At 45.5% G+C, this 26,817-nt stretch overlaps 1 protein-coding gene across 3 annotated transcripts in view; it reads right to left on the bottom strand.

The window, feature by feature from the left end:
• The window catches only part of ETV5 (ETS variant transcription factor 5), a 41,846-nt gene extending 18,460 nt beyond the window's left edge, over nucleotides 1–23,386 (bottom strand). The window contains exons 1-8 of one of the 3 annotated variants that reach the window (XM_035133187.2): nucleotides 23,296–23,386; nucleotides 21,123–21,266; nucleotides 20,886–20,973; nucleotides 20,699–20,746; nucleotides 20,379–20,429; nucleotides 6,413–6,542; nucleotides 5,063–5,335; nucleotides 262–518 (exon numbers count right to left, since the gene is read on the bottom strand). In XM_035133187.2, coding sequence (XP_034989078.1) covers nucleotides 262–518; nucleotides 5,063–5,335; nucleotides 6,413–6,542; nucleotides 20,379–20,429; nucleotides 20,699–20,746; nucleotides 20,886–20,973; nucleotides 21,123–21,167 — 892 coding nt within the window. In that variant the 5' untranslated portion in view covers nucleotides 21,168–21,266; nucleotides 23,296–23,386. Of the gene's footprint in view, nucleotides 1–261; nucleotides 519–5,062; nucleotides 5,336–6,412; nucleotides 6,543–20,378; nucleotides 20,430–20,698; nucleotides 20,747–20,885; nucleotides 20,974–21,122; nucleotides 21,267–22,892; nucleotides 22,995–23,061; nucleotides 23,133–23,295 lie in introns of those variants that run through there. The other 2 variants (XM_060274599.1, XM_060274600.1) reach the window with 2 other exon arrangements.
• Nucleotides 23,387–26,817: the final 3,431 nt, after the last annotated feature.

Genomic DNA, 26,817 nt, shown 5'->3' with positions numbered 1-26,817 from the left:
CACTGGCTGCACCAGGATAAGCAAACTGTGGCTCTCCCGGTGTTGTGGGACTCCAGCTCCCATCAGCCCCAGCTAGCAAGGCCAATGGTCAGGGATGGTGGAAGACGGAAGTCCAACAACATCTGGAAAGCCACAGCTTCCCCATTCCTGGGCTACAGAGTGACTACTGTTCACTGAGGCTGCTTTATGCACTTGATGAGATGCAGTGGGAACAAGCCAGCCTTTGCATGTGGCTAAGAGGGATTCAAGTGCAGCACTCACCTGAATCAATGCAGTAGTCCCGGGGCTCTTGCTTGATTCCCATTGGAGACTGGAACCCATGCCTTGGGGGCCCCGGAATGCCTGGGACCCCGTGATCATAGAGCGGGTCGTGGTATTCCTGCTTGAATCCCTGAGGAGGATGGGCAGCTGCTGGAACAATAGGCTCCGACATCTGCCTGTGGTAGACAGGGCGATTGTCCCCAGAAAGTCCTGGCTGAGGATATGGGTGGCAAGGTTCAGACATCTGTCTCTGAAACCTTGGTGGAAATATGAGGAAGAGGAAGAGGGAGAGAGTTATATTCACAGTTAACACACTCCAGACCCACTACAGCAGGACAGCCAATGCGGTACCTCCAGATGCTGTAGACTACAACTCCCATCAGCCCCAGCCAATATGGCCAATGGTGATGGGAGCGATAACATCTAAAGAGCAGTGACTTGGCTACCCCTATTCTACAACAGCCTTCCTCCAGGCTGCACTCCCCTGAAAATGGAGCAGTTCTGATGCTGAACTTTCATTTCAGATGCAGAATCATTTCGTCAACAGCCTACCATACGTAGCTTACAGAAATCCATATTTAACACCAATAGTCCTGTGCAATATAGCAACAACCATCTGTTATGAAGGGGTGGAACCCCAGTTGGGGTGTTTGTGACAGCATGACCAAACTGGAGGCACACAGCCCTGTCCACATGCAAGGAGCCAACATCTGGATCATTTTGTGCTCTGAAAAGGAATTCTGCAGCAAATGGAGCTGCAGGCTGACCAACATCCTGCTAGACTAGAGAATAGCTGTTATGGCACTTGAGGATGTGCCCCCGGAGGAAGTGCTAGAAGAAGCTGGAATGAGACAGAGGCATCTGCTCAGCTTTGCAGGCAGGTTGGCAGCACTTGCAAAACGCTGCACAATGGGCTTTGTAGCTGCTGCCAATCAGCAGCACCTGCAAACCCCCTTTGGCCAGCCATGCTTTTACCTGCCCCACACCTGACGTAATACATGACAGCCCTGGGGGACGACATCACGATGGAGCAGCCTTAGAACAAACTCACTGATTTATCTGCAGCAAAACTAGGAAGAGCCGTCTCAGGCAAGCTAGACCATTAACTGGGCAAGACCATCTCCACTGAGAGGAAGAAGCAGCTTGCCCTTTGCTAAAGAACAGGAACAGGACTATTTCACTATGACTACATTTTTAGTAAACCAAACAAGTGGTTATGTAATTTTGAATCCACTCAGCAATCTATGAATGCAAAGTGGCTGCTAATCTGTCTATAAGGCGAGGGATTAAAGCCTTTAACTCTCCATGCAGGAGAAAATGTGTGTGCTTTCTGAAATGCTTTGCGGCTATATGGAACACACAGAGGCACAACAAAGCAGAGCCCTGGCAGGAGAGCAGCAACACTCATCCTCAGATCTAAGATCTTAACAGAACACCTATTGACGGAATGCCAGTCTGGCCTGGGGGCTTTTTCAGTGACTTGAAAAGGGGTTGGAGATAAAAGGAAAAGAGTCATTTAGGAAGAAATTACTCTTAAGTGCATGTCCAGATGTTAGCTTAGCTTCCTGGAGTGGACCAGATTCTTGGTTGGATTCTTAAAAAGATGGGAAATGACTTGAAATAGGTAGGACCATTTTCCATGGATGACTCCATTTTTCATAGTAACCAGCTGTGGGGATTGTATAAACCAAGGTTTCCCAAACTTGGAGCCCCAGCTGTTTTTGGACTACAGTTCCCATCATCCCTAGCTATCAGGACCAGTGGTCAGGGATGATGGGAACTGGAGTCCAAAACCAGCTGGTGATGTTAAACATGTATTCTGTAGTTGACCTCCTTTGTAATGTTTTATTCTGAAATCTTATAAGATAATATTTTAGTTTTCTGTTATGTTGCTTTGACTGTATATTTGACTTTCTTCAGATTATTTTATTTATGTTTTATTGATTTAATATGCTGTAAACCGCTTTGTGATTGTTCTTAAAAATATAAAGCGGTCTAGAATTATTATTATTTTTAAAAGAGACACGTCTCCCTATCAGTTATTTATGTGGGGGGGGGGCAGAACCTGGACATCTGGATGATGGGCACCTGAAATGGCTCTCTATCGCCCAAATTAGAAGTGTCTGGGTGAGCCCCTAAAAGGATTAAGCAAGCCGCAGAAGGGGAGAAACCCTTGAGTCCTACTTCTGAAGTCTGAGAGGCTGGCAAGGAAGGCACGCCCTCTCCCTTCCCTCCGCTCTGCTGTGGCATCTTCACACTTTGAAAGGCGATTGCTATCAATCAATTCCTTTCCCAAGCACCCAGAGGCGCACAGGCTCCATTTGGCTTTGTAACATGATCCTCTGCAGCTGACAGGCCCAGATTACTCAACTTCCGATCCACGTCCTCCTAACCTTCCAGAATGTAACTCTAGAGCTGTGCTGGTATGGCCTCTGCAGGAAGAGGGACTTCCAGACGGGACTGTGCAGAGTGTCCCTAGCATAGCTTTAAGGTCATGGGGAGCTCAAAGCCTGGGGGTCTAAAAAGCAATTTTAGATGCTGGTGATAGAGAGAAGCTGCTTTTTAAAAAGAAAGAAATGAGGTGGAGATAGGGTCACAGAGACAGATGAGCACAGATCTCTCTCTCTGGAGGTAAGCTCATCTTTTGAAGCTTTAATGTTGATTTATGTTCCTATGGTTTCATCTCTTGTGTAGATTAGCAGAGCATTTCTCACGGCATTCTGCACAAAACAGATTTGACTAGCTTTGCATAGCGACCTTCAAGTCCTCCCAACCCCCACCTGCTCCAGCTTTAAGAGCTCATTTCACATTGGTCCTCTACCCAATATTTTTTTAAATGGGGAAGAAGTGCACAGATGAGCTATGTACACATGGGCCGATTGCATTTCTAAGAATTGCCTCCTTGCCAAACGCTGGTTGTTTCATGGCCCATTTGCAAGGGTTTGCATCCATGCAAATAATTCAAGGCACTTTTAAAAGCTAGCCCTGTGCAAATCTGGAACATCTACAGTGGCCAAAAAGGCAGAGTAGTTTCCTGAACAGCAAAACAAAGAACCCAAACAGAAGCTATCCTCAGTTCTAGTTGTGAAATCCCATTACTTGGGGTGCCTGTGTCTCAGGATCCTAGCCTTCTGCTCAACACTTGGGGAACTGGAATGTGTCTCAGGAACAACCGAGATGTAAAGCAGTTGGAATAAAAATTTTGGCAATGTCAAAGGAGTTTGCAGTATAGAAGGTCACAAATCCCAATTCTGAGAGAAAAAGGATTCTAGTAAAGATGGGAAGGCTGAAGTATCAGGCAAGCCACAGAACGAAAGCAGGAGACATATCAATATCAAGTGCAGAATTTTCTATTAAATCTAATGGGAGTCATTCACCACAGGGAGCTGGCAATTGGAAAACAGTGATAGCTAGAAAGATCAATGGCAATGCAAATATCAATGCAGGCTCAGGATGAGAGAGATTTATAACCAACTTTTTGGCAGATATACTAAATCAGTTAAACCACAGCACAGAGAGCATTCGTAAAATACAGGGCAGGGAAGCACCTTTTGTGTTTAGTGAAGAGAGAGCTCAACCCCAAGTCCTAGTTCAGATGACATGCTAAGCCAAACTTTGGCTTTGTGTAGTGTGGCAGAGCAGCAAAAAGGTTTGGCTTAGCATGTTGTGTGAACCAGGGCACTGTTTTGTCTTGGGGATCAATTAATCATCAGGAAAGGAAAAGGAGATTAGAGAACTTTATGGAAAAACCCAACCAAGCACATTAGGGTTTCATTGAGGGCAAACGCCACTGTGAATAAAAGCAGGATAAATAAGCCCCTGAGAAACTATTAAAAGATAAGAATTGAATCTATTTCAGTTTTATCTATTTAAATTTTATTTCTATTTCCATTTTATCAGAGCGCAGGACATAAATCTTTAATAATAAATAAAATGGTGCGTTCCAGTTTGAAAGACAGGCCTGACTGTTGATGAATTCGTATTCTGTAAAGCTGAAACAATGGTCTCTTGTAGGAGTAGGTTACTCCTGAAAGGGAAGAAGCCAAGTCATTTTCTCCCATGGCAAATGAGAAGAAGAGTGGAAAAGGCTAGCCTCCTACATCAGAAGAGGAGGAAGGCAATTGAAAGGGTTCCAAGTACCCAATATTAAAATGGTAAGATTCAAAGTGCCAGCAGTTATTAAATTTAGCATAGGGCAACTTTTGGAGTGTCCCGGCTTTTTACTTTTTGAAATATGGCAACACTAATTTAGCATCCATCCAGCATACATTGTGTTTTTTTTTACTCTGAACAAGGCTTTTATTAGCAGAAATGTCATTGTTTCTAAGAGATTTTTTTTTTTAAAAAATATATTTTTATTAATTGTTTTATAAAACACAAAGATCCAGCATACATTGTGCCTGGGATGGCAGGACCAGAAAGTGGGGTGCTGCCTGCCAGAAAGCCACATTCCTTAGATACCAGGGAAGTAAATTCAGCTATGAGTCATAGTTCTGAAGTCGCAAACTTTTGCCTCAATTCCAAATTGAACATCTTTCCCTGACTTCAAATAATCAAATATGGCATTCCTCAACGACTTCAGGATATAGCTGCATGCCTTCTTGCAATAAGAACAAGATTTTGACCCTCAGAATCGCCCGGCAGCACTCAGGAATAAAATGCACTGCCTCAGTGTGCCAACCTGTGTGCACTAGCAATGCTGCCAAGTTTATATTTTAGCTCCATTAAAAAAACAATGCCCTTGAATGCACAGATTTTAAAAAAGAAAACAGAAAGAACCAATGTACTTTTCTCTCTTTACCTGTGTTCTGTTGGATACTGGTTTTCAGGCATCATCTTTGGCATCTGAATAGGTTGATGAGGCGGCCGGGGAACAGCGAAGGTTTGCTGCCTTGGTTCCTGAAGGGCATGAGGGGCAGGTGGAGGGCCTGTGCTGGGGGCATGGGCAGGAGTCTGGACAGGTGCTGCTGGCAGAGGCGGGGGTGGAAGGGAGGTGCTCTGGAGCGCAGGTGATGCTGGGGTGGCAGGTGGAGTTAATGGCTTGAACGCAGCAGGGGGCTTCCTGTCGTAGGCACTGTGTGAACAGAAGACAGAGAGGGCCGTAATGAATACGGGCAGCAGCCATTTCCACAGCTTCTGCTAGCTGCTCTTGACAGCTCTGGCTTGTCTGCATTTCATGGTTGTCAGGAAGTAACAGTTGAGGTTGTTCACAGCCTCAAGGGAATCTTTGTACTTCAGGCAAGCGACAAAACAGGCTGAGTCATTGGGCTCATTTTGAAAACACTTCGCTCACAATTTTCTCGGAGATAACTGTAGCTTCCAATTGTTGTTGTTTTTTTCTTATAAAAAAATATTATCACCATTATTTCAGGAACAAACACATTGCATTGAAAAACATTGGGGGGGGGCTTTCTCTTATCCTATTTGTGATAACCCGACAAGAATTTGCTGCGATCTGAATGGCACATAAGCCTGCCACTCATCAACACACAATCATGCCCACAGGCTGCTTCAAATGTGGCTTTCCCACCTACGTGAGTGTAAGATGGAGTATACACCTATGTACACTTGTGTGCAAAAGCCACACATGTCTGTTTCAGAGAGACTCCATGTACGGATAAGACACAAGCAATCTACCATGTGTATCCCTCCCCACTGCTATTTGAAGATTTTTGATACACGAGAAAGGGCCTGGTGTAACTCAGCCACGATAGCAGTAAATGTTAAGACTGTTATTTGCTTTATGGTTAAAGAAGCTTCCTGAATATCTTAAGATCACAGGTACTATGCACACCAGAACATACGATGCTCTTTGGATGTATGACCTACTGCCAAGGGATGTGGTTAACCACAAGAAGGATTTGGAGAGTCAAATTTGCCCATTAGTCAAATCATCTGAATACTGAGTAATAACTAGCCCTACAACATGGGCATGTATTTGGTTTCCTAGAAATGGGATGCAAATCTAAGTTGGTTTCTACTTCCCTGATGGTCCCAACTTTGCCTACTAAGCTCAGCTCCCAACTAGGTGGTTCTTAAGGTTTTTTTATCAGCATAACTGAGGCAAATTGTAACTGAACCCAGTTCAGGTTCCATGCATCCCCAAGCCACCAAAAAGCACCAAAAGCTGCGCACTGTTCATCCGACCTACCAATAGTTGTAGAGGCACTTTTCTCCATAATTAGCACAGAGCACCTGTTCATGGCTACAGGTAGACAGCTCAGAAGAAGGGCTGTGGAGTTCCCTCTTGATCTTAGCTGGGGGTGGTCCATGAAGTACCACTGAATAAAAATTAAAAGTGGAAGAAAAACAAACAAACAAATCAATCATGTAATTTAGCATTTAACCACATTCCCTTGCATTGGAATAACCAAAAACATGCAACCAGACATTGCCCCAGAGCTAACATTGTGCATACTGGTGTCACAGCACTACACGGCGATGAGCACACACACACACAGCTCTCTCCTTGCCTTAAGAAGAGTTACTTATCATTGGAGAGGTGCACATTTAGACTTCCACAGCAGTGTGTCAGAACGACGGAGGCTGTGCGAATGGCAGAAACCCCCATTGCTAGACTTGGATACAGCAGGCATTGCATCACAACAGCAAAAGATTAACTGCTGGCAGCAGCAAGAGAATTTTAGGGTGGGAAAAAGGAGGGTATGAATGAGAATGTGGGGTGGTAATTGCCACAGAACACTTGTTTCTGCGTGGCTTTTACAACTTCTCATTCTCAAGGACCAAACCTCCACTTCCTGGCATATTCCAAGATAGCATGGACAGAACATGAGGAGAACTCAGGATGCCAGATTCTATACACAGAGGAACTGAGAATATGGTGGTACAGTACATGTTTGGTACCATAATCATGGGCAGATTTCTACATCTTGAATGGGATTCTGTTAGAACCATGGAGTTTAACCACCCTTCCCAGGGAATTCTGGGGCATATTCTAATCTAGGGCATGTCCTCAGGTGCCTCTGAAACAAACTCAGGCCTTGGCTGCAAGCCGCATATTGCAGGAAAATATGGTTAATGGTACACAAGCTGCATTTTATGGAACTCCACTAAACCTCTATGGAATACAGCTTGCGAAAAACATTGTGGTTGAAATGCAGAGCTGTAAGGCAGAAATGATTCCACACCAATGAGTTCCAGTACCTGCATACCACACCAACTGTTCTTGTCTCACACATAAGGATTTCCAGGATCACTCTGAGTGCAACACAACTCCTCTGTGTCTTCCACCTCATTTTATGCCAACACAACAAAAATAAATGCCATCGAAAAATGTCAAGGGATGTGGCTAATTTGGGCAAGTACCTGTCCTGAGCTTCCATGGAGAGAAATAAGGGAACTAGGCTTGTAATTGGATCATTCAATCTTGCTCTCCTAGCATTGCAATGTCCCTTTGAGAGGGATGCATCCTTCACATCGCTGTACTGTCTAAACAAGACTTGGCAACAGAAGCCCACTTCCGAGGATGCAAGTGCTGCAGCTATGCCAATGCCGGGTGATAAATTACAAAGCAGGGAACGACCTTGTTAGAAAAAACACCTCGCCTCAACAAGGGTCACGGCAACTCTCAGCTTAACTGGTTCTAAAAATACACAGTGCTGAATCCAACAAATGTCTGCATTTGGTCATTGGCTAAGTTGGCCTTTTCATCAGATCCCTCGTTTTAAGAGGTACACTCTCATCTCTGAAGCACGCAGAACATCATGTTGACAGCATTATTTGCATTCTAGGCGGTACCAAACTTGTGCAAAAGCTGCGTGGATGTAGTTTCTCCACAGGAAGCTTTTAACCAACAGGCACCAAGCACACACCCTAATCTCAGCTAGAATGGGTCTTTCCTAGGTTTAAGGCAGAATTGTGTGGAATGTCCCAGATTCCTGTTTCAGCAAGATTATGTGCCATCAGAATCACTTCTGTCATCATCTGCTCATCTGGGCAACTGCGGCAGCATGCTCCTCCCCATATAGGAATGTACTGCCAAACTGGCAAGATCTTTAAAGCTTGCAGCAAAACGTATCTCAACAGCAGGGGGGGGGGGAGTCCTTGAAGCTTTTGGCCTGAATGCCTGAGCCCCAAATAACAGAAGGAAGTGTTATAGCCTAGAGTTCTAAGATTTGGTCATCGCCTCTAATATTGTTGCAAAAGGTGGCATGATATTTAGGGATTTAGGGATGGGGCAGGGGAAGCAACTACACCACCCCTCATCATTTATTCTATATAGAAATACCAAAATTACCCTGGTGGACCAGCTACCGTTCTACTCCTGTTAACGTAAGAAGTGTCATTAGTTGCCAGTAGTTTAAGAGCTTCTATTATAATTTCCATTACTGTACTTCCATCTAGTTTCCCAGGTACCTTTCAATCACTATGCTATACTTGAGACCTGCAGGTTAGAGCCTCATTCCTTAATGTCACCCCATACATTTCTGCTGTTACACCATATTGCACCACCACATTTTCCAGGCACTGGGCTTCCCTAGCATTAGTTCTGGTGGAAGCTGTCAGTCTAATTGGCTCCCATCCTTTTACTCCAGAGAAAATTGTCCTGTTGGAGGAACTTGCCTTTTACAGCATACTCCTCCCCATCCCTGCAGAGGGATAACAGCAGGGGCTTACTCACTGAAATGCTGCAGAAAACACAAAGCCCAGAATGGCAGGTTATTTGTTCCAGCATCTGGATGAATGTATTCTGAAGGAGCCCAAACCTGGTTTTCTATCACAAGAGAATATCTCGCTTCAGATGAAGCATAGGGACATAGGAAGCTGCCTTATATGGAATCAGGCCATTTGTCCATCTAGCAGACTGGCCGTGGCACTGTAGGATTTCAGACCAGGGTTTTGTCCCAGCTCTACCTGAAGATGCTAGGAATTGAATCTGGGATCTCTTGTGTATAAAGCTTGGGCTCTTCCACTGAGCTGTGGCCCTTCTCCCAAGCTTTGTGGGGACATCAAGAAAAACACAGGGACCCAGGTGGCGCTGTGGGCTAAACCACTGAGCCTAGGGCTTGCTGATCAGAAGGTCGGAGGTTCGAATCCCTGTGACGGGGTGAGCTCCCGTTGCTCGGTCCCAGCTCCTGCCAACCTAGCAGTTCGAAAGCACATCAAAATGCAAGTAGATAAATAGTGGGAAGGTAAACGGTGTTTCCGTGTGCTGCTCTGGTTTGCCAGAAGCGGCTTTGTCATGCTGGCCACATGACCTGGAAGCTGTACACTGGTTCCCTCGGCCAATAATACAAGATGAGCGCCACAACCCCAGAGTCGGTCACGACTGGACCTAATGGTCAGGGGTCCCTTTACCTTTACCCAAGAAAAACACAGACCAGTTTGGAGCACACTGGATAGTTGCTGGGAGATTGCACATTGCCCTGCCTATACCAGTCAATAATCCTCCAAAGAGAAATAGAAGGGAAATGGAAGTCATACCCTATTCTCCTTCTGCAATTGCCAAAGAGGATGCATTCCAACTTGCATGCATTCTGCCACTTTGCAATTTGGAAGCAGATTTCAGATTAGAGTTGGAAAGAGCAAGTGGTCTCTAGAAGGTATATAAACTGGGGAAGGAGGGGAATGGTTCAGAGGACACAGGCCCTCTAAAATGCCAAAATGCTGAACTCAAAATGAAGTGAAGGCTGGCAATGGCCCTCATGCCACAGCAGAGGGTTCTTCTACTATATATAATTTTTAAACCAACTAATATATGCTTAGCCTAATTAATTTCTAAAAGAAGACATTCTAGGAGAAGGCAAGTGCGTCAGAGTTCTGTACCTAAATAGTGACAGAAAAGAACAGCTTGGCTTAGTCGGAAGTGGAGTATTATCTCCACAAAGGCTAAGCGCACAGCCATTGCCCGTAAGAGAGGATAGCCTGGGTCTGACAGCTTCCAGCCATCACCGCCAATTAGCAGTTCCCTGCATTCTGTGTTCTGTCAAAGCCTCCCAGAGATGGGCAGAGACATCCACTCCTTTGGGGCAATTGGGACACATCTGGGAGGGAACATTTGGTGCTAAGGCCAGGACGTGTTCAAATCCTTCTTTCTACGGGAGGGCAAAAGAGAAGAGCCAAGAGTGCCTTGGACTGAGCTGCTTTTTTATATTAGGGATAAGGTTTTGCTTGTTTGAAAAGGCTACAGCAAAAAGGCTACACACAAAAAGTTAAGAGTACAACTCATTTCATTAAACTCTGGTGTTTTCATTTTTGTTCAAAACAAACCACCAGCAGCTGCATTTCTCATATATTTTCATTCTGGCAGTATGTTGGCATTTCATGTGTTAATGTGTGTGTGTGTGCCCCCCCATAATTTGCTCTCTGTCCTCTCCCACCCCCACTTCCTAATAGGCATGGCCTTGCTGAGCAGCAAACAGCAGGAAACTCACTTTGGAGGTGTTCCAGCTGTCAGTCACAAGCATGTTTCTTTCCAACAGTCTCTGTGTTGTTTGAGCGGTTGTTTTTCTGCCAGCAGCACAATGGGGCTTAGTTATTCATTGAAGAAGAAGGTTGAGGGAGGGGGAGAGAATCTGCAAGCAGGCACCACCCTCCATTCACAACCAATTTGGAATACTCCATCCATTCACAAAAAAACCCCTCTCTCTCCCCCACAGCTGAGCGCTACCAATCAGGGGAAGGGAAATGACACTTAAGATCATAACAGAGACCAGCTGTCCTGCACAGAGAAGCTTGTGCTGCGGGCAACGTTTATGTAAGGAATTCAAACACTGCAGAAACAGCCTGCATAGCTAGGAGGGAGTCAGCCTCTCCAAAGAGTTCATTGCAAATGATTGTGCAACCCCACTTGTGGTGAGGTCCGGAAATGCCCTTTGGCCGGGGTGGGGGTGGGGAGTAAAAATAATTTGTAAAATCAACTTTTTCCCTTCAAAACAACGGCTGCCTGCCAGTGGACAGAAAATATCCTCTTAATGCTAATGATGCCCTCACTCTCATCTCCATCTATTACCAGCTACTGTAGCCCCTGTATTTATGGGAAGAATTAAGAGAGGGGCTAATTACCCCCAGTGTAGGGGAAATGGCATTTCTTGAGGACTACAGCACTGGGGAAATGGTGCAAATTGCTCAAAAACTGCTCACAAAAGGAAAAAAGGCAGCAAATAGGGGTCCCGGAGGAGGAAAGACAAAAGATATTGGTAGTATAATGCCAAATAAAAAGAAACACATACAATTTAGGGGAGGAAAGCACTTTCTTACTAAGTTCAAGAAGGGGCAGCTCTTGAAGGGTATTTGGAAGCTGTAACATGTTGCTTAAGTCATGTAACATCCTATGCAAGTTACATGGGCTCTCAGCTTCTGGAGACAGCCCCAGTTTTTGGTTTCAACCTGCAGAAGAGCTCTTATTGCCCCCCCCTCTCTCTCTCGGAGTCCTCCCACCATTTATGGCAGAGGTGAGGAACCTATGGGCCTCCAGATGTCATTGGACTCTGACTCCCATCATTCCCAGCCATTGGCCATGCTGTCTGGAGCTGATGGAAGATGGAGTCCATCATTCATCTGGACAGCCAAATGATACTACACCAAACACCCTGCTCCAAGAAAGATGAACCTCAAAACATGGCTTGGTTTCTTTAAGTTTGATACCACCTTTCCCAGGACAGAGGATAACAAGGTACAATAGCACATCCCTCTGCCAACTCCCTCACTGCACAGGCTCACATATATTTGCCCATATGAACTCTTTCATGAGCCCAGCCAAGGCTTGCCTGTACAGGCTGGCTTTTGATGTCCCACCCACACAATATTTCAGCTTGAAAGATCACTCTCCTCCAACCCCACTGGATGTCTCCTGCATGGAAACTCTGGATGCAAACAAGGGAGAAGGGGGTAGGGTTGGAGGGAGTCCTCACAAACTGGAGAGGCCTCTGTAGTATGCAGGGAAATCCTGCTTATCTAAAAGAAGTCCCTCCTCACAGCAACATCTGGATGCCTACAAGCTCCCTTTCCCCGCTTCCATCCATGAAAGCAAAAAGCACTGTTGCAGTTTCCATCAAACAAAGCAAGGCAGGCAGCATCTGCACTGAAGATGCACATTTGAGACAGGTCTGGAAATCCTGGTCAAGCAAGTAACAGACATGCATTATGCTACTTCTGAGCAGCTAAAGGGGGAAAATAACAAAATACCACCTCCACCTAAAAACCTCCAAAGCGAATCAAACTTTAAATACAGTCATACCTTGGATTTCGAACAGAATGCATCCATTCAACTTCCAAAATGTTCACAAACCGGAACACCTACTTCCGGGTTTGCGGCGTTCAAGTTCCAAGTTGTTTATGAGCTAAGCTGTTTGAAAACCAAGGCACTCTCTTCACACACACCCCATTGCACACCCCTCCTAACCACTAAATCTTAATCCATTACTGGCAACGGCAGCCTCTGAAGCCTTACCAGGCAACAAGAGAAGCAGCCCACCCCTAAAGTGCCTTCCTTGGGTGCTGGGTAATAATAATAATAATAATAATAATAATAATAATAATAATTTTATTTATACCCCCGCCCTTCCCAGTCAAGACCGGGCTCAGGGCGGCTAACAACAAAATATCAAAACAAGCCTAAAAGAAACAGTTCAATTAAAATACAGATTAAATACAATGTTAAAATTCAATGTTAAAATTAGGAATCTACAAGTGGAACCTCATTTAAATATCTGTAGGATAAAACCTATGGGGAAGGTAACACCGGGGTCAGACTGAGTCAGTCCAAAGGCCAAGCGGAACAGCTCTGTCTTGCAGGCCCTACGAAAAGATACACACACTTATGCCAGCACTCAGAGGAAGAGCTCAGTGCCTCAAAGGCAGATATTTTGTGTTGTGTGTGTGTGTGTGTGTGTGTGTGCCTCAGAGAAAGTACACATTCTCATTTCCCTGTTCTAATACATTAACTATAATTAGAACCTAGAAAAAAGAAGCAAGCAGCACAACTACAGGTTATGTCTCAACACGCCAAGGTAGAGAGGAAGTCAGGAATGCAGCACTGCTTGGAGTGGGAGGCGTCAAGGGCTTTTGCCTTGCTTATCTGTGCACTGGCAGTGAAGCAGGACAATAGATGCTGAAACAGCACCAAGAGATCAAGCCAGGAACTTGCATGCATAGAGCTTTGTGCCAGCAGAGCTCTCTACCCCATTCACAGATGCCATAGCAGAGACACCACAATACTGCTTTCACCAGGAGTTATCACGGTACAGTTTGCCAGTTTAGAAATGTAAGCTTTCAGAGGGTGAAAGATGTTTAGAAGACAGATGTCCCATTTGATCCTGAATGTCCAATTTTCAAAATTAGTCACTCTCTCTCCTATTGCCTTAGCTCTAACTATGCAAATAGAATGGCCTGGAATATACCATCAGCAGAGTCATGTGATGCTGCTAGACTGCACAACTTTATAGAGATTCTTTGCGAGATCATGTGTTGGAATGCATGTCTCTCCCTGCATATAGAAACCTAGCACGTCAAGGAGAATGTTTAGCCTGATACTCCTTTCCCTTGGATTTGCTTTCTTTCTAGGTGCTGAGAATCCTTTGGGGGACGGGTGGTGGGAATGAATTTCCCCATCCACACTCTCGAGCAAAACAGTGCAACAAAAGCTGCACCATGTGATTTTCCTGATGGAGGCCTGTGCTGAAATATGCATTTTCACCATGAGTCTGATGACTCGCACACTTTTCAGAGGAGGAAACACACATCCATAAGCTGGAAAAACAGAACTAGAGTCAAAAGACCGTGCCTGTGGCCCAAAGGAGGCAAATTATCTAATCTGTTTGGGCAGTAGCCAACTAACGTGTCCCATCAGCGCATAGGATTTCCGCTTGCGCAATGGAACTTCCCCCCTCCTCCCCCTGCGCATACCCTGCGCCATTCCCAAATCTGTTCTGGAGAGCTTGGAAAACCTCTAGAACAGATTTTGGGGGTGTACAGGGGGAGGGAAGCTATGTTGCACATGTGGAAACCCTTGCGCTGAAAGGCTGTGTTTGTTGGATACTTCCCTATGGAAAGCGACTTCTCAGAAGTCACAGTGTTGTTTGTAGCACCTGCATGGGTTATATGCGGCCGTAAACTCTTTGCCAATACTGCATTGTGCTCAAATCCTCACACTGCCGTTAGAAAGCTGGTGATATCTATTTAAGACACTATGCAGGGATGTACCTTTGCTTGCATGATACCAACCACCTGCCCATGACCTTATGTGCAGCAATCATCACCTGGTTTCCACTCTGAAGCGGATTGCTCCCAACTCCTAAGCAACTTGTACACACAAACAGGTTGCTTGGTAACAGTGTGGGCTTTGTGGGTATGGAAAGCCAATTGATCTGGATCAGTGTACACCTGCTCAAGGAATGACGTACACTCAGGGCAACACCAGCCTGGCATTTGAGCCTTAATCTCCTTGCCTCTTGTCTTTGCAGAACTGACGAGGTCAGAGATCAAGGGGAAAGGGACAAAGTCTCTATGCTTCAAGGCTTTTCATGCAATTTTGAACCTATCTCTGAACTCTGCTCTTCTTTCCCCTTTTTCTGACCCAGAAAGGGTGTCTACAAATAGATGTGACGCAAACCAGAAAACAATTGCCCAATTTCTTCAAATTCTCTCTCTCTCTCTCTCTCTCTCTCTCTCTCTCTCTCTCTCTCTCTCTCTCACACACACACACACACACACACACACACACACACACAGTAATGCACTTGTATGCTTTCACCAAGGAAAAAGTGAAGTGCAGGAAGCAAAATTCAGAGTTTTCAACATTCTCTTACCCATTCTTGGCACTAGTGTATTATCAAAATAGTCTTTCATTTGAATTGACTCCAACTGAAGTGGTTAAAAATACTTCATGATGAAAGAGATGGGAGTTGATCAGCAGAAATCTAAGCACTTTATAGAAATCTAGGCACTTTCTTTAGCTATGTTGTCACAACAGAGAGATCATTGTTGAGAGACCAAAGTTGTTTAAGAAGGGAACTGCTTCCTATGAAGTATACACTTTGAGTAGCATTATACAGATTTTTACTCAGAGTCGTCCCATTAAAATTAATGGCCATGACTAACATACATTCAGTAATTCCAATGAGCCAACTCTGAACAAAAGTTAGTTAAATGTTGTTCCCCATCACTTTTGGCTAAAGAGGATTTGACAGGTTGGAAAGATACAAAAACTTGCCCCTTGCCCTCTGACCTCATCCGTTCTGCAAAGACAAGAGGCAAGGAGATTAAGGCTCAAATGCCAGGCTGGTGTTGCCCTAAGTGTATGTCATTCCTTAAACAGGTGTACACTGATCCAGATCAGTTTACCAAAAGTAATCTGTATTTGTTTTTTTGTTGCATCTCACTCTGGTCTTAGGTTTTGCTGTGTTGATTTTGTGTAAGCCACCTTGTAAATGAAGTCATTAACTGGAGCAACAGCTTGAATTCTGATTTAAGAGTAGAACCATTGAAAACAATGGGAGTTAAGAAGATGCAAAGAGCACCACTGGATCAGGCCAAAGCCCCATCTAGTCCAGCATCCTGTTCTCAGAGTGGCCAACCAGAAGGTGCCTATGAGAAGCCTGCAAGCAGGACATAGGACAGCCAGTGTTAAAACTGAGATATGAAAGCTAGGAGCTAAATGGTATCTTAAACCTAGGTTAAGGGCGCAACAAGGGGATGTCTAGGCACAGAAAATGAAGCTGAAAATGAACAAATTGGAGCTAAAACATTGTGTTCATTTTTCATGTGGTCTAGTCCTTCCTCTGCCCACCCTCCTAATACAGTGGAACCTCGGTTTACGAACACCTCAGTTTACGAACGCCACAGACCCATCTGGAACGGATTAATTCACTTTCCATTACTTTCAATGGGAAAGTTTGCTTCAGTTTATGAACGCTTCAGTTTATGAACAGACTTCCAGAACCAATTACACCTAAGCTTCGGGTTAAGTACGCTTCAGGTTGAGTACTCCGTGGACCCGTCTGGAACGGATTAATCCACTTTCCATTACTTTCAATGGGAAAGTTCGCTTCAGTTTATGAACAGTCTTCTGGAACCAATTGTGTTCATAAACCGAGGTACCACTGTATTCTTAAGAGGGTCTCTTCTCCAGTCTTCAGAGAGTACAGTCATATCTCTGGATATGAATACTCCGGGTTGCGTACAACACGGGTTACGAATGCGCCAAACCCGGAAGCAATGGGTTACTTCCAGGTTCGGCAGTTTGCGCATGCGCAGAAGCGTCAAATGACACCATGCGCACACGCAGAAGCGCCGAATCGTGACCCGCACGTGCGCAGACGCGGGTTGTGTACTGCTCATGTTGCAAACGGGGCTCCAGAATGGATCCTATTCGCAACCAGAGGTACCACTGTAGCTAGAAGTGGGGAGGCAGTAAAAGGTCCTCATTTCCTTCCACTCTGCAGTTTTAATCTGAAATCTTAGAAGCAGTACTGCGCCCAGAGCTCAGGAACTGATTGCGCTGATGAAATTCCCTGTCACAAAATGAGCAGAAAACAATGGGAGCTTCGAACACTGAGGACAGCAGCCCTCTCTGCCACTTGTAATTCCCAGCAACTTGGTATTCAGAGACATATGCCTCTTTGACGCTGGAGGTAGTACAAAGCCATCATGGCCAGTACCCATTCATAGAAGATAGGGCTAAGTTAGTGATGGCTAACTTAAGACCCGCAATGGAGCTTAAATATAGCAGGCAAGTCCAGATGCAACACAATAAATCATAAAGTAAAACAAGTTCAAGTGTATACATTAGGAACCGCAATCCCTCTTCAAGACTGTTATCAACTCTTTGAAATACTATTGTCTCCCCCAGCCCCTTTGTCTTTATCCACAAACCCATCCTTAGCCACAGGAAGTAGTTGCCTGTTTAATAATTCAAGTCATTATCAGGAACCTACAGGAAGAAGGTTGTAACTGTTCACCCTTTTAACCTTCACAGGGTTATTGAAGGCTACTTCAAGAGAAAATACATCCTTACTGCTCCACAGGAAGAAGAAAAAGTTGACAAAATGGCAGGCTATGGCTGGGTTCCCATGTTGAGGCTACCCAAGTGTTCCTACACCTTTTTTTGGGTTGAGGATCATTTATTCTAATCAATATTTTATGTATTAACTCTATGTTTAACCTCATCTCCCTCATATTATCCCTGGGCAAGTTACAATTCATGTATGTATATATCTCACTTTTCCTTTAAAAAACATTGAAGTTTTCTTCATTTCTTTGTTCTTTTTATTGCACGTCTCACTTTTTCAATCAGTTGTCCAAAGTAGTCCACATTTTAAAATGTAAAAAAAGCATTTTTAAATTGTCACAGGAGAGGATGTGTGGATAAGGGAAGAGAGTTGTCCACTGGCGATGTCAGAGGTGACACACACAAACACAGAGAGAGCTAACCATTATGTAATTGGCCAGCCAAGGGAATTAGTCTCTCTCACCAAAACAGAACCGTTACCATAGAGGAAAGCCACCTGGAGCCTGCTCAACAAACTAACAATTGTCTGAAAAACACAGTGGGTGAGATCCAAGGTAGTGTGAGCAGGCATCCTCTTGTGCTGTGGGGCTTCTCCTTACTCTCCTCCCCCTAGCAACCCCCAAACCTTCAGAGTAGATTTCGGGAGCACGTGGGCGGGCGAGCAAAGAGAAACCAAAAGTCTCATTACGCAAGTGGGCAGACAGCATTGGATGCCACCCAACATCTGGAAGAGTCCCTCATTAAAGCGGAAGAAATAGTAGAAAAATAAAAATAGGACAGTAAGACCAACAAGTAATAGGAAACAGGCACCTTAGCCTAAAGCTTGTCACAGTGCCATTCTTAGAAAACTAGAGTCAAAACAGAGTCAGAGATGTGTGCAGACATATTGTGCTTTCTATAGACCTTGCAAAAGAATTAGCTTTTCTAAGTGCCACCCACAAGAGTACTCAAGTGAATGCATTCATGTAATCACATAATAGGAAGCAGAAGAAGAAATGAAAACCCACCACCACCACCCAAATTAAAATACATAGGACTGGTCCTAATTCCAAGACCACACATTCCAAGCAAACATTTTGAGGCAAAACAGCACCAACTGTATCCTTAACAGCCCCAATTCTAAACTCATTTACTTGGCACCAAGTGGCACCAATTTTAAACGGAACTCAAGTTAAGGGTGTTTAGGATTAGCATGTTACTCATGCAGCAGTTGATTTCTGTGCCAGAAACCACAGTAATAATGCAAACCATGAATCATCACACATCCATCTATGACATATTAAGCAAGAGCTCCAGAAATTCTTTCAAGTGCAAAAGATGCCCCGTTCATTTTTCTTTATTCATCTATTCATACAGCTATTCTGGTGTTATACAGCAAACCGCATTACTGAGCCTCTCAAAGGCCACAGAGCTTCACTTTGCAGATTCTGGGCCCCATATGATCTTTCCACCTTTTAAAAAAGTAAATATTGGAGATCCCCTCACTCTTTGGGAACTTTAGCAGGTTTCAGCGATATGTCTTCTCACCTTTGCTCAGAATTTAGCCCTTCTGCTATATTACACAGGGCACAATCCTCTCTCCAACCTCTGGCAATCAGTTTCACTAGCAGGTCAGAAGGGAAGCCTGTCTCCCCTACAGACACATGGTTCCAGTAAGATATAAATTTGGCATTACTAGATCCATTCCAGGCAGGAAGCTACTCATTGATATATAAACAGCTTCCATTGAGAATCCCCTCCTGCCATCGACCTGCTCACCACAAACACAGAATACATCGAGAATGCTCAGGCCAGAAGGAAAAGGCTTCTTAACCCAAACAGAACTCCTAATACCTCTCACAAAGGTTTGCTGCGGAGGCCCAGAACTCTGGAGAAGACATTTTGTTTTCCCCACAATCCTTCAGGCTCTTGAACCGTAAAAGCTTGCAGAGAGAGAGAGAGAGAGAGAGAGAGAGAGAGAGAGAGAGAGAGAGAGAGAGAGAATGAGAGAGGGCCTCTGCCAACAACATCTCCTCCCACACAGCCCGACTGCAGTTTATACTGCTCCGAGCAGGAGAACTGGAAGGGTTGGGTTAGAATGTCAACACACAGAGAAAATTTCTTACTCCAGGCTGCCTTTCATCTCAGGGAGGAGGAGAAGGATGAGGAGGAAAGAAAACACACACACACACACACACCCAACCAACCAACCAGTCTGAGGAAGCTTTCATGGCAAGCTTCCCACTTACTTCAAAGTAATCAAAGGGCAATAATTAACATGCATTTACTGTAGCACAAGATACACCACTGCATGCTGTGACAGAGTTTGAATCAAGAATCCGTTCCACTGCAGGCTATGTTTTCTTCCCTTCAAATTCTGTGGCAATCGGAACAGCTACACACACACACACACATACACCCTGAGTGGATGCGGAGTGACATTTCCACTTTAGACTTTTAAGAACATAATCTTGCTTCTATTTAACCTCTAACGCCCCCAAATCACAGTAAAAATATATATGCATATAGCATGCGTGCCTAAATAGCTTGCTGCCTGCAGAGGCCCAGGTGCTGAGCTCTCAGATGCTGCAGGTAAGGGAGCATTTTGGGGGTGGTGCAGTGTGAGAGGGACGGCTGCTCTAGCTGCCTTCTCAGAGCTGCTGGCTTGCCAATGACGAATGCTCCCTAAAGCTGCTCAAGTTTCACTAGCAAAGCTTTGTCCTTCACAGCTTCGCTATAGCTGCGGCTATAATAGCCAGAAAAGTCATTGAGGGAATTGGAAGGCACAGGGCTGGTGAGAGACAGAGTGCTCTTGTGCTTGCTGTCAAATGGATTTTAATATCTCTTACATTATGAAGTATTCATGGGGGCTTGAAAGGGTTCTGCAGAGATCAAGGTTAATATGCAGCCCCAGAAATGCTCAAATAAATATCCTAAGTCCGCCAATTAAAGCAGTGCCGTTAACACAACAGCCAGTGTCCACACCTTCTGTCTGCTCCCTTCTCGTCAAGATCCATAGATTTGACAAAAAACTTGCAAAAATACATTTTGGAGCTACATTTAATTAACAGAAGCAAAAACCAAGGGAGCAACTCAAACCTGTCACACATCTTGCAATGACACTACAGATTTCACAACATGTAGACAAATGAACAAGAGAATGACTTACAGTTATCGGATTGGAAATCTGGGACAAACTGTTCATCATCAGGAACTTGGGCTAAAAGAAAGGGAAAAAAGAAAGGGGAAAAACAAGGTTTTTTTCCACCAATTAATAAATAAATTAAACCCTACATTTCCTTCTCTAAAGACAAAGGAGCTCACAAGCCAAAATAAATATTAATGTCATACATTACAAAATAGCAAAAAATAAATAAAAATAAAAATAAAATAAATTTCCATAGAAATGACAAGCTTGACCAATTATCATAGCCAATAGGTTATCAAAGCGCAATGAGACACAGAATTGTGACATCAACAAGGATTTACCTTCAGCTAACCAAGCCTCCTGCAACTGGCTGAGATCCTGAAACAATTCTGAAAGAAAATAAGAACAAAAAATGGAGTATTTTTTTCTGCTTACATGCTTTTTACACATGCTGCTTAAAATGGTGATGTTTCAAAGATGCTTTTTTCAAACATCAACAACAAAAAAAAGGACGCAATTCTTCGCTACCTTCAGAATCATGAGCCAAGTCAGTGTCCTGAAACTTCCTTTTTCTGTCATTTACTGGCCTGCCTCGACATTCATCTGTGCAAGGTTTCTGGTAGAAGTAAAGAAATATGACTATGAAGGGCAATCATTCAAAAACACAAAACAGCAGAAGCAACATGAACTTTCGTACAAAAGAGCAGGGGGCACCACATGATAAGAAAACAAAACCACATTTAAAAATATGAAGACAAGTCCTACCCCAGGGACCATGAAAGGGACCTGCTGGTCATAAAAACCATCCATTGTGCTTGCAAATTCTTTAATATTTCCTCGAACGTTTTTAGCATTGAGTAATTCCAGGGTGAGAAGCGTTTTCAGAATCTAGTTCTGGCAGATTTCAGGCTGGAAGGGAGAAGAGAAATACAGAGGAATCAGACAATGTTCTGCCTTTAAGGCACCTGAAGAGACCATCTCTAACAGCACACGAGCATGTTCTGCAAGCTTTGAGGCTTATCTTTTGTGCTTAGTTAACATACATTAAACATGGGGGAGAGAGGAAGACAAATTATAGTATTACCCCCCCTCTCTAGCTAGTTGCTATGATATCCATTCATTAAGTTGCTGCTCTTTTTAAATCAATACACCAAAGCCCCAACCTTTAATCCATGATGTCACAGAGTTACTATGGAAACAGTAGTGACATCACTAAATGCGAATTACAACCGCTTAAGAACAAACATAGGGAGAACGGCATGGATTATAAGTCAGAGATCACATGGCTCGGAGTACATTTTCTCCCTACATGGTCGAAAGATAAAATATAAATAGCAACAAGTGCACAGGAAAGTCGACTGGAGTTAGTGAAACAGCTTGGCTTTCTGGAGATGATAATTATCTGCATGCAACTCCTCTAGGTTACAGAGAGCCAGTGCTCTTTTAACTTATGCCTAACCAATGCAAACCGAAAACTTCTCTTGATTTCAATGCTACCAGAAACGGTGCTTAGTACTGTAGCCATTCAAGCCTTGTTTGAAGTAGCTTTTTTTTTTTTTGCTGATCTAAACCTTTGATTGCCAAGGAAATCTCGGATAATTTACTCGAAAGCTTAAAAACACACTGCAATAAATATCCATGTTAGGTTGACATAAGCCCCAGCACAAAATGGAAAACTGCTTGGTCCCTTGTTCTGCTGATGCAACTTTTGCTGCTCTTTGAACAGCCCATATATCTTCAAGAAATCTGCTAAGCAAAGGGCAGTTTTCAGTCATCCCTTAAGTAAATTCACCGTGAAGTTTAAACACGAGAGATTTATGGCCTGTTTAAAAGAAGCAGTTTTTTTCAACGAACTCCTCTCAAAAATACAGAATCTGTGGTCTTAAAAAAAACAAACTTGAGTGAGTGCGTTTCATAACATGGGGTTGGCGGGGGGGGGGAGAGAGACGAGAAAGGTGGTGGTAGCGAGATCGCTTATTAACTTATTTATCCAGCCTAGCTGACCAACTGTTGCAAACTGTTCCTAAATATCACCGCGGACACAAATATATTCCTTTCCGAACTTGCCCCGTCGATTCAGAGCAAAAAAATGGCAAAAACGGCGATTGGAAGCAACATATTTAAAAACACGTCGCGCGTACTAAATTCGCTTTTCTATCTGGCCGCTGCTATTCGCCTTCCTCCAACCCCCCCCCCCCCGTGCCCCTAGGAAAAGCCTTTAACGCAGCCAAACAATACAATTAGCATCCCCTCCCCCGTGTGCAAATCTGGCTTAAGTTTTATGAATGGCAGAGCAAGCAACAAGAGCAGGTAGAGTGTAACGAGATCCCCGGCGTAGGGCCCCATTCACAAAAACAAGGCACGCACTTCCCAGCTCGCTCCATTCACGAAACGCCTTCAGAGGCGCCCCCACCCCTACAGCCCTGTGCAGAACGCCGCGAGGAGACGCAGCCCCCGCCCCCGCACTCAAGGCTTCATTCACACAAAACCAGCTCCATTCATAAAATCGCCCACATTCACAAAAAAAAAACCCACCAGCAGCAACCGCCTCTCGACCTAGCCAGTGCCTGCTGCAGCCTGTGGCGGCGCGGCTGTGCAGCCTTCCCTCGGAAAAGCTACGCCGTAGCTTCTCCTCCCGCCCGGCACTCTTTTGCAGCCCCCAGACCTGCCCCCTCCCGCACCTGAGATCCAGCCAATTGCTTACCCCAGGCTCCAGCAGACCGGATCACTGCCTGCATCTCAGTCACGGCATCCCAAGCTTATCCAAACACAACCCCCCCCAACATTACTTTGCACCCCCGAACACCTGCGCCCCCGCCAGCCTCCTCCTCAGGCCGCCCAGCCGATCCCACAACTCCCAGCACCCCACCGCTCAGGACCCCCGGCCCCGATCCCTACCCCAGTCCCCGGAGGCTGAGTCGCCTTCGCCCCTCCTCACCTGGCCATAGAACTAGCGGGCTGCTGTGCATTCGCTAGAAGCCCTGGTTCTTCCTCGGGCTGCCGCCGGAGCCCCCGAGCGGCCTCCAGAGCCCGCCCCGCCCCGTCCCCATTGGCCCACGGCCCCGCCAGAGGTTGTCAGTCTCAGCTTGTTTACCCTACCACGCACCCAATGGCGCTCGGATGTTGCAACGCCTCCCGGTCCTGAATGGCTGCGGTGGCCCAGCAGTGCGTTCTAAGCCCGCCTCCTCGCAACGATGAACTGCCTGTTTTTTTCCTCTAGGGAAATATAGCCAATCAAGGCGGCCTTGATTTACATACTTTTTCGAGGAGCGTTTTCATTCATAAAAAAAGGAAAAGAAAGAATGGTCGCGTTCCGAGGGCGAGGCAGAGGCGCGGGGAGGGATTTAAAGGGAACGCGCAGCTCGGCGGCAGAGTGTCTGTTTTTGCCAGCTCCGTTACGAAGTGAACGCTCCTTGGCTGCCCACAGTCCCGTGCCGCCGCCTTCTTCTTCTTTTTCGCCTCGCGGCCGCACGCAAAATCATCTCACAACAACCGGCCAGCTCGGCGGCGGCCGGAGTAAGAAATATCGCCATAGCTAGCAGATCACCCTCGATTTTGGCACCTGAACTTCATTCTTATTACCACCCCCACCAGAAATCAGGGCCATCGTGAAGAAAACACCGTGCCCCCAGCAGTGCCCTGTTCATTCAGCTGCAAGGGGGAAATGGCAGGAACAAAATCTTCTGACCTTTCATCTGGGGCATTAATCCAACGACCGCATTTTTCGTTACAAACAGTGCAAAGCCTGTTAACATTTCAGCCCAATGCGCGCATTAGTAGACCAGTAATGCTTAACTCACAAGAGAAGTGCGATAGGATCCGGCTGCAGAAACTGCTGCGAGTCCTTCCTGGGACTTCTGGAATAGCCTCAGGCTGCAATCCAGTGTGTACACACTTAACCTGTCATGATGTGGGGTCTTCCCTATGAGTAAAGAGGTATAGAGGTGCATTGTAGCTACAGTGCCCTGTGCCTGTTTACTTGCTTGAAAGCTGCCTTAACCAAGTCAGACCACTGGCCCTCCTAGCTCAGGACTGTCTACACTGACTGGCATTTTTGGGACTCCTTTGGGACTTGGGAGACATGGGCGTAGCCATGGTTTTTGTTGGGGGGGCAGAACCTTTGATTTTTATTGATTTTGATGGATTTAGGGGGGACAGCTGCCTGCCCCCTTGGCTATGCCCATGCTTGGAGATGCCAGGGATTAAACTAGACCCCCCATGTGCAAAGCAGCTTCTCTACTGCTGCTCTAAGTGTGCTTTTGGGCTGCACCCAATCAGAGACACTATTCTTACAGGTTGAGAAAACAAGAAGCACCCTGCAGGATCCGATGAAGGACTAGTCCAGCATCCTGTTCCTCACAATAGCCAAACAGATGGCTAAAGGTTGCCCATGAAGGCAGCACCTCTAATCCTGGAGGTAGCATATATATCTAGCACAACTAGTCAGCAAGTCAATATGTCCCCCAGACTGCCTGAATTTCAGTTTGCTCATGTGAGATCTTCTAGGGCCCTAAACTCAGTTCTAAAGTGGGGAGGGAGCCACTGGCGGAGGAAGAGGGGAGCAGAGGGAGCACACCGCCCCCGGCAGAGAGCCAGTGTGGTGTAGTGGTTAAGAGCGGTAGACTCGTAATCTGGGGAACCGGGTTCGCGTCTCCGCTCCTCCACATGCAGCTGCTGGGTGACCTTGGGCTAGTCACACTTCTCTGAAGTCTCTCAGCCCCACCACCTCACAGGGTGTCTGTTGTGGGGGAGGAAGGAAAAGGAGTATGTTAGGTGCTTTGAGACTCCTTGGGGTAGTGATAAAGCGGGATATCAAATCCAAACTCTTCTTCATCCTGGTGGGGTGCCATGTGGCTGTTTCCCGCCTGCACTGAGTGCCACGTCCCTGTGGGCAGCGCGCCACGCCCCTGCCTGCTCTCTGCCCCCCCCCCCCGGAGCATGAAGCTCCGCCACTGAAGGGAGCCACTTTCCCCAGTGACACTGGGAGGGTGATTCTAAGGCACTGGCACAGAACATCTCAGAAGGTTTGTTGGGCAATGCAGGTAGCCTTAAGAGGGAGATGCAGGATAGGGTGCACATGGCAGCAGCAGGCGAGTAAGCAAAGAAACAGTGTGAGGGAAAAGGGAAGTCGAGGTGGCATGGGCCTGAAGTTCATGCAGAAGTAGAGGCAGCAGCAGTGGCAGCAGATGCAGACTGTGGCATGGGAAAGAGGAAAGAGGGCTTGCAAGAGTAGGTCTGAGTAAGCAGAGGACAGAAAAGTGGGACAAAGCCAGCAGGAAAAAGAGAAGTCAAACTTGGTCTGGGGCTGGGCCTCACCAGCTGACCCACTCCATTTCACTTCCACACATTTCCCCACTATCTCACTGATTCAGCCTTTGCCATTGTGATGCCCTGCAGATGGGCAGGGGCTGATGGGACTGGGGCTGATGGAAGTTGTAGTCCAAAACATCTGCAGGGCACTGCATTGGCAAAGGCTGCTCTAGTGGCTTATAAAAACACTACCAATTCACAACCCGTTGAGTTGTTCTGATCTTAACATGCTCCTATGAATTGTTCAACTGATAGCAATGTAATTAAACTTGTGGGAACACTTGGGTCCAGGCCAGTGAGTGCTTCCAAGTCATGCTTTGGCGTCAGTTACTGTTTCAGACAGACAAGCGGGTTGCAAGAGGAAGCAGAGCAGCTTGTTGCGAGGTTTCACTTTCTCCTTGCTGAGAGAGTTACTTTATCTTTTTCCTAGCGAGGATTATCTTTAATTCACATATTTCCCTAAGAACACACATACACACACACACACACACACTCATTTCTGGTGTGAAACTAAGTTCTAGTGTGGAATTTGGAATTGCCACTTGCATTGCAGGGAGACAGAATACTCTTATCCTTTTTTAAGGTCAGGAATGAGAGCATAAGGCAAGCTGAGCTTGCTAGTCTAGGGGCATGATGGTCACTTAGGGTTCAAGAGGTCCTGGGATCAGTTCCTGGGCAAACTCTACTGTACTTGCTGGGCTACTTAGAGGCTTTGTGTAGGAATAGGTATAGATCAGGCATCCCCAAACTGCGGCCCTCCAGATGTTTTGGCCTACAGCTCCCATGATCCCTAGCTAACAGGACCAATGGTCGGGGAAGATGGGAATTGTAGTTCAAAACATCTGGAGGGCCGAAGTTTGGGGATGCCTGGTATAGATACTAGGAGAGGATATATTTATTAGATATTATCATTCTTTCCTCACGTTTGTGAATTCAGCAGAGTTTAGATAGGCTAGTTTTAGCTTTTTAATTTTAGTAATACAGGATGCTTTAAGGCAGACTGGATTCTCCTGGTACTTTCTCCCTTTTTAAATCCCACAAACAATCTTGTAAAAGGTAAAAATAACATTTACTCACCCAGAATACTGGTATATATATCAACTGGCCGTGCACCACCCCTGGCGCCATGATCCCGGTGGGGTGCCATTGT

This window comes from Zootoca vivipara, chromosome 5 (genome assembly GCF_963506605.1).
Source record: "Zootoca vivipara chromosome 5, rZooViv1.1, whole genome shotgun sequence".
Taxonomy (NCBI): domain Eukaryota; kingdom Metazoa; phylum Chordata; class Lepidosauria; order Squamata; family Lacertidae; genus Zootoca; species Zootoca vivipara.
Note: the sequence above shows the minus strand (reverse complement) of the source record. Positions and strands in the feature narration are given on the sequence as shown.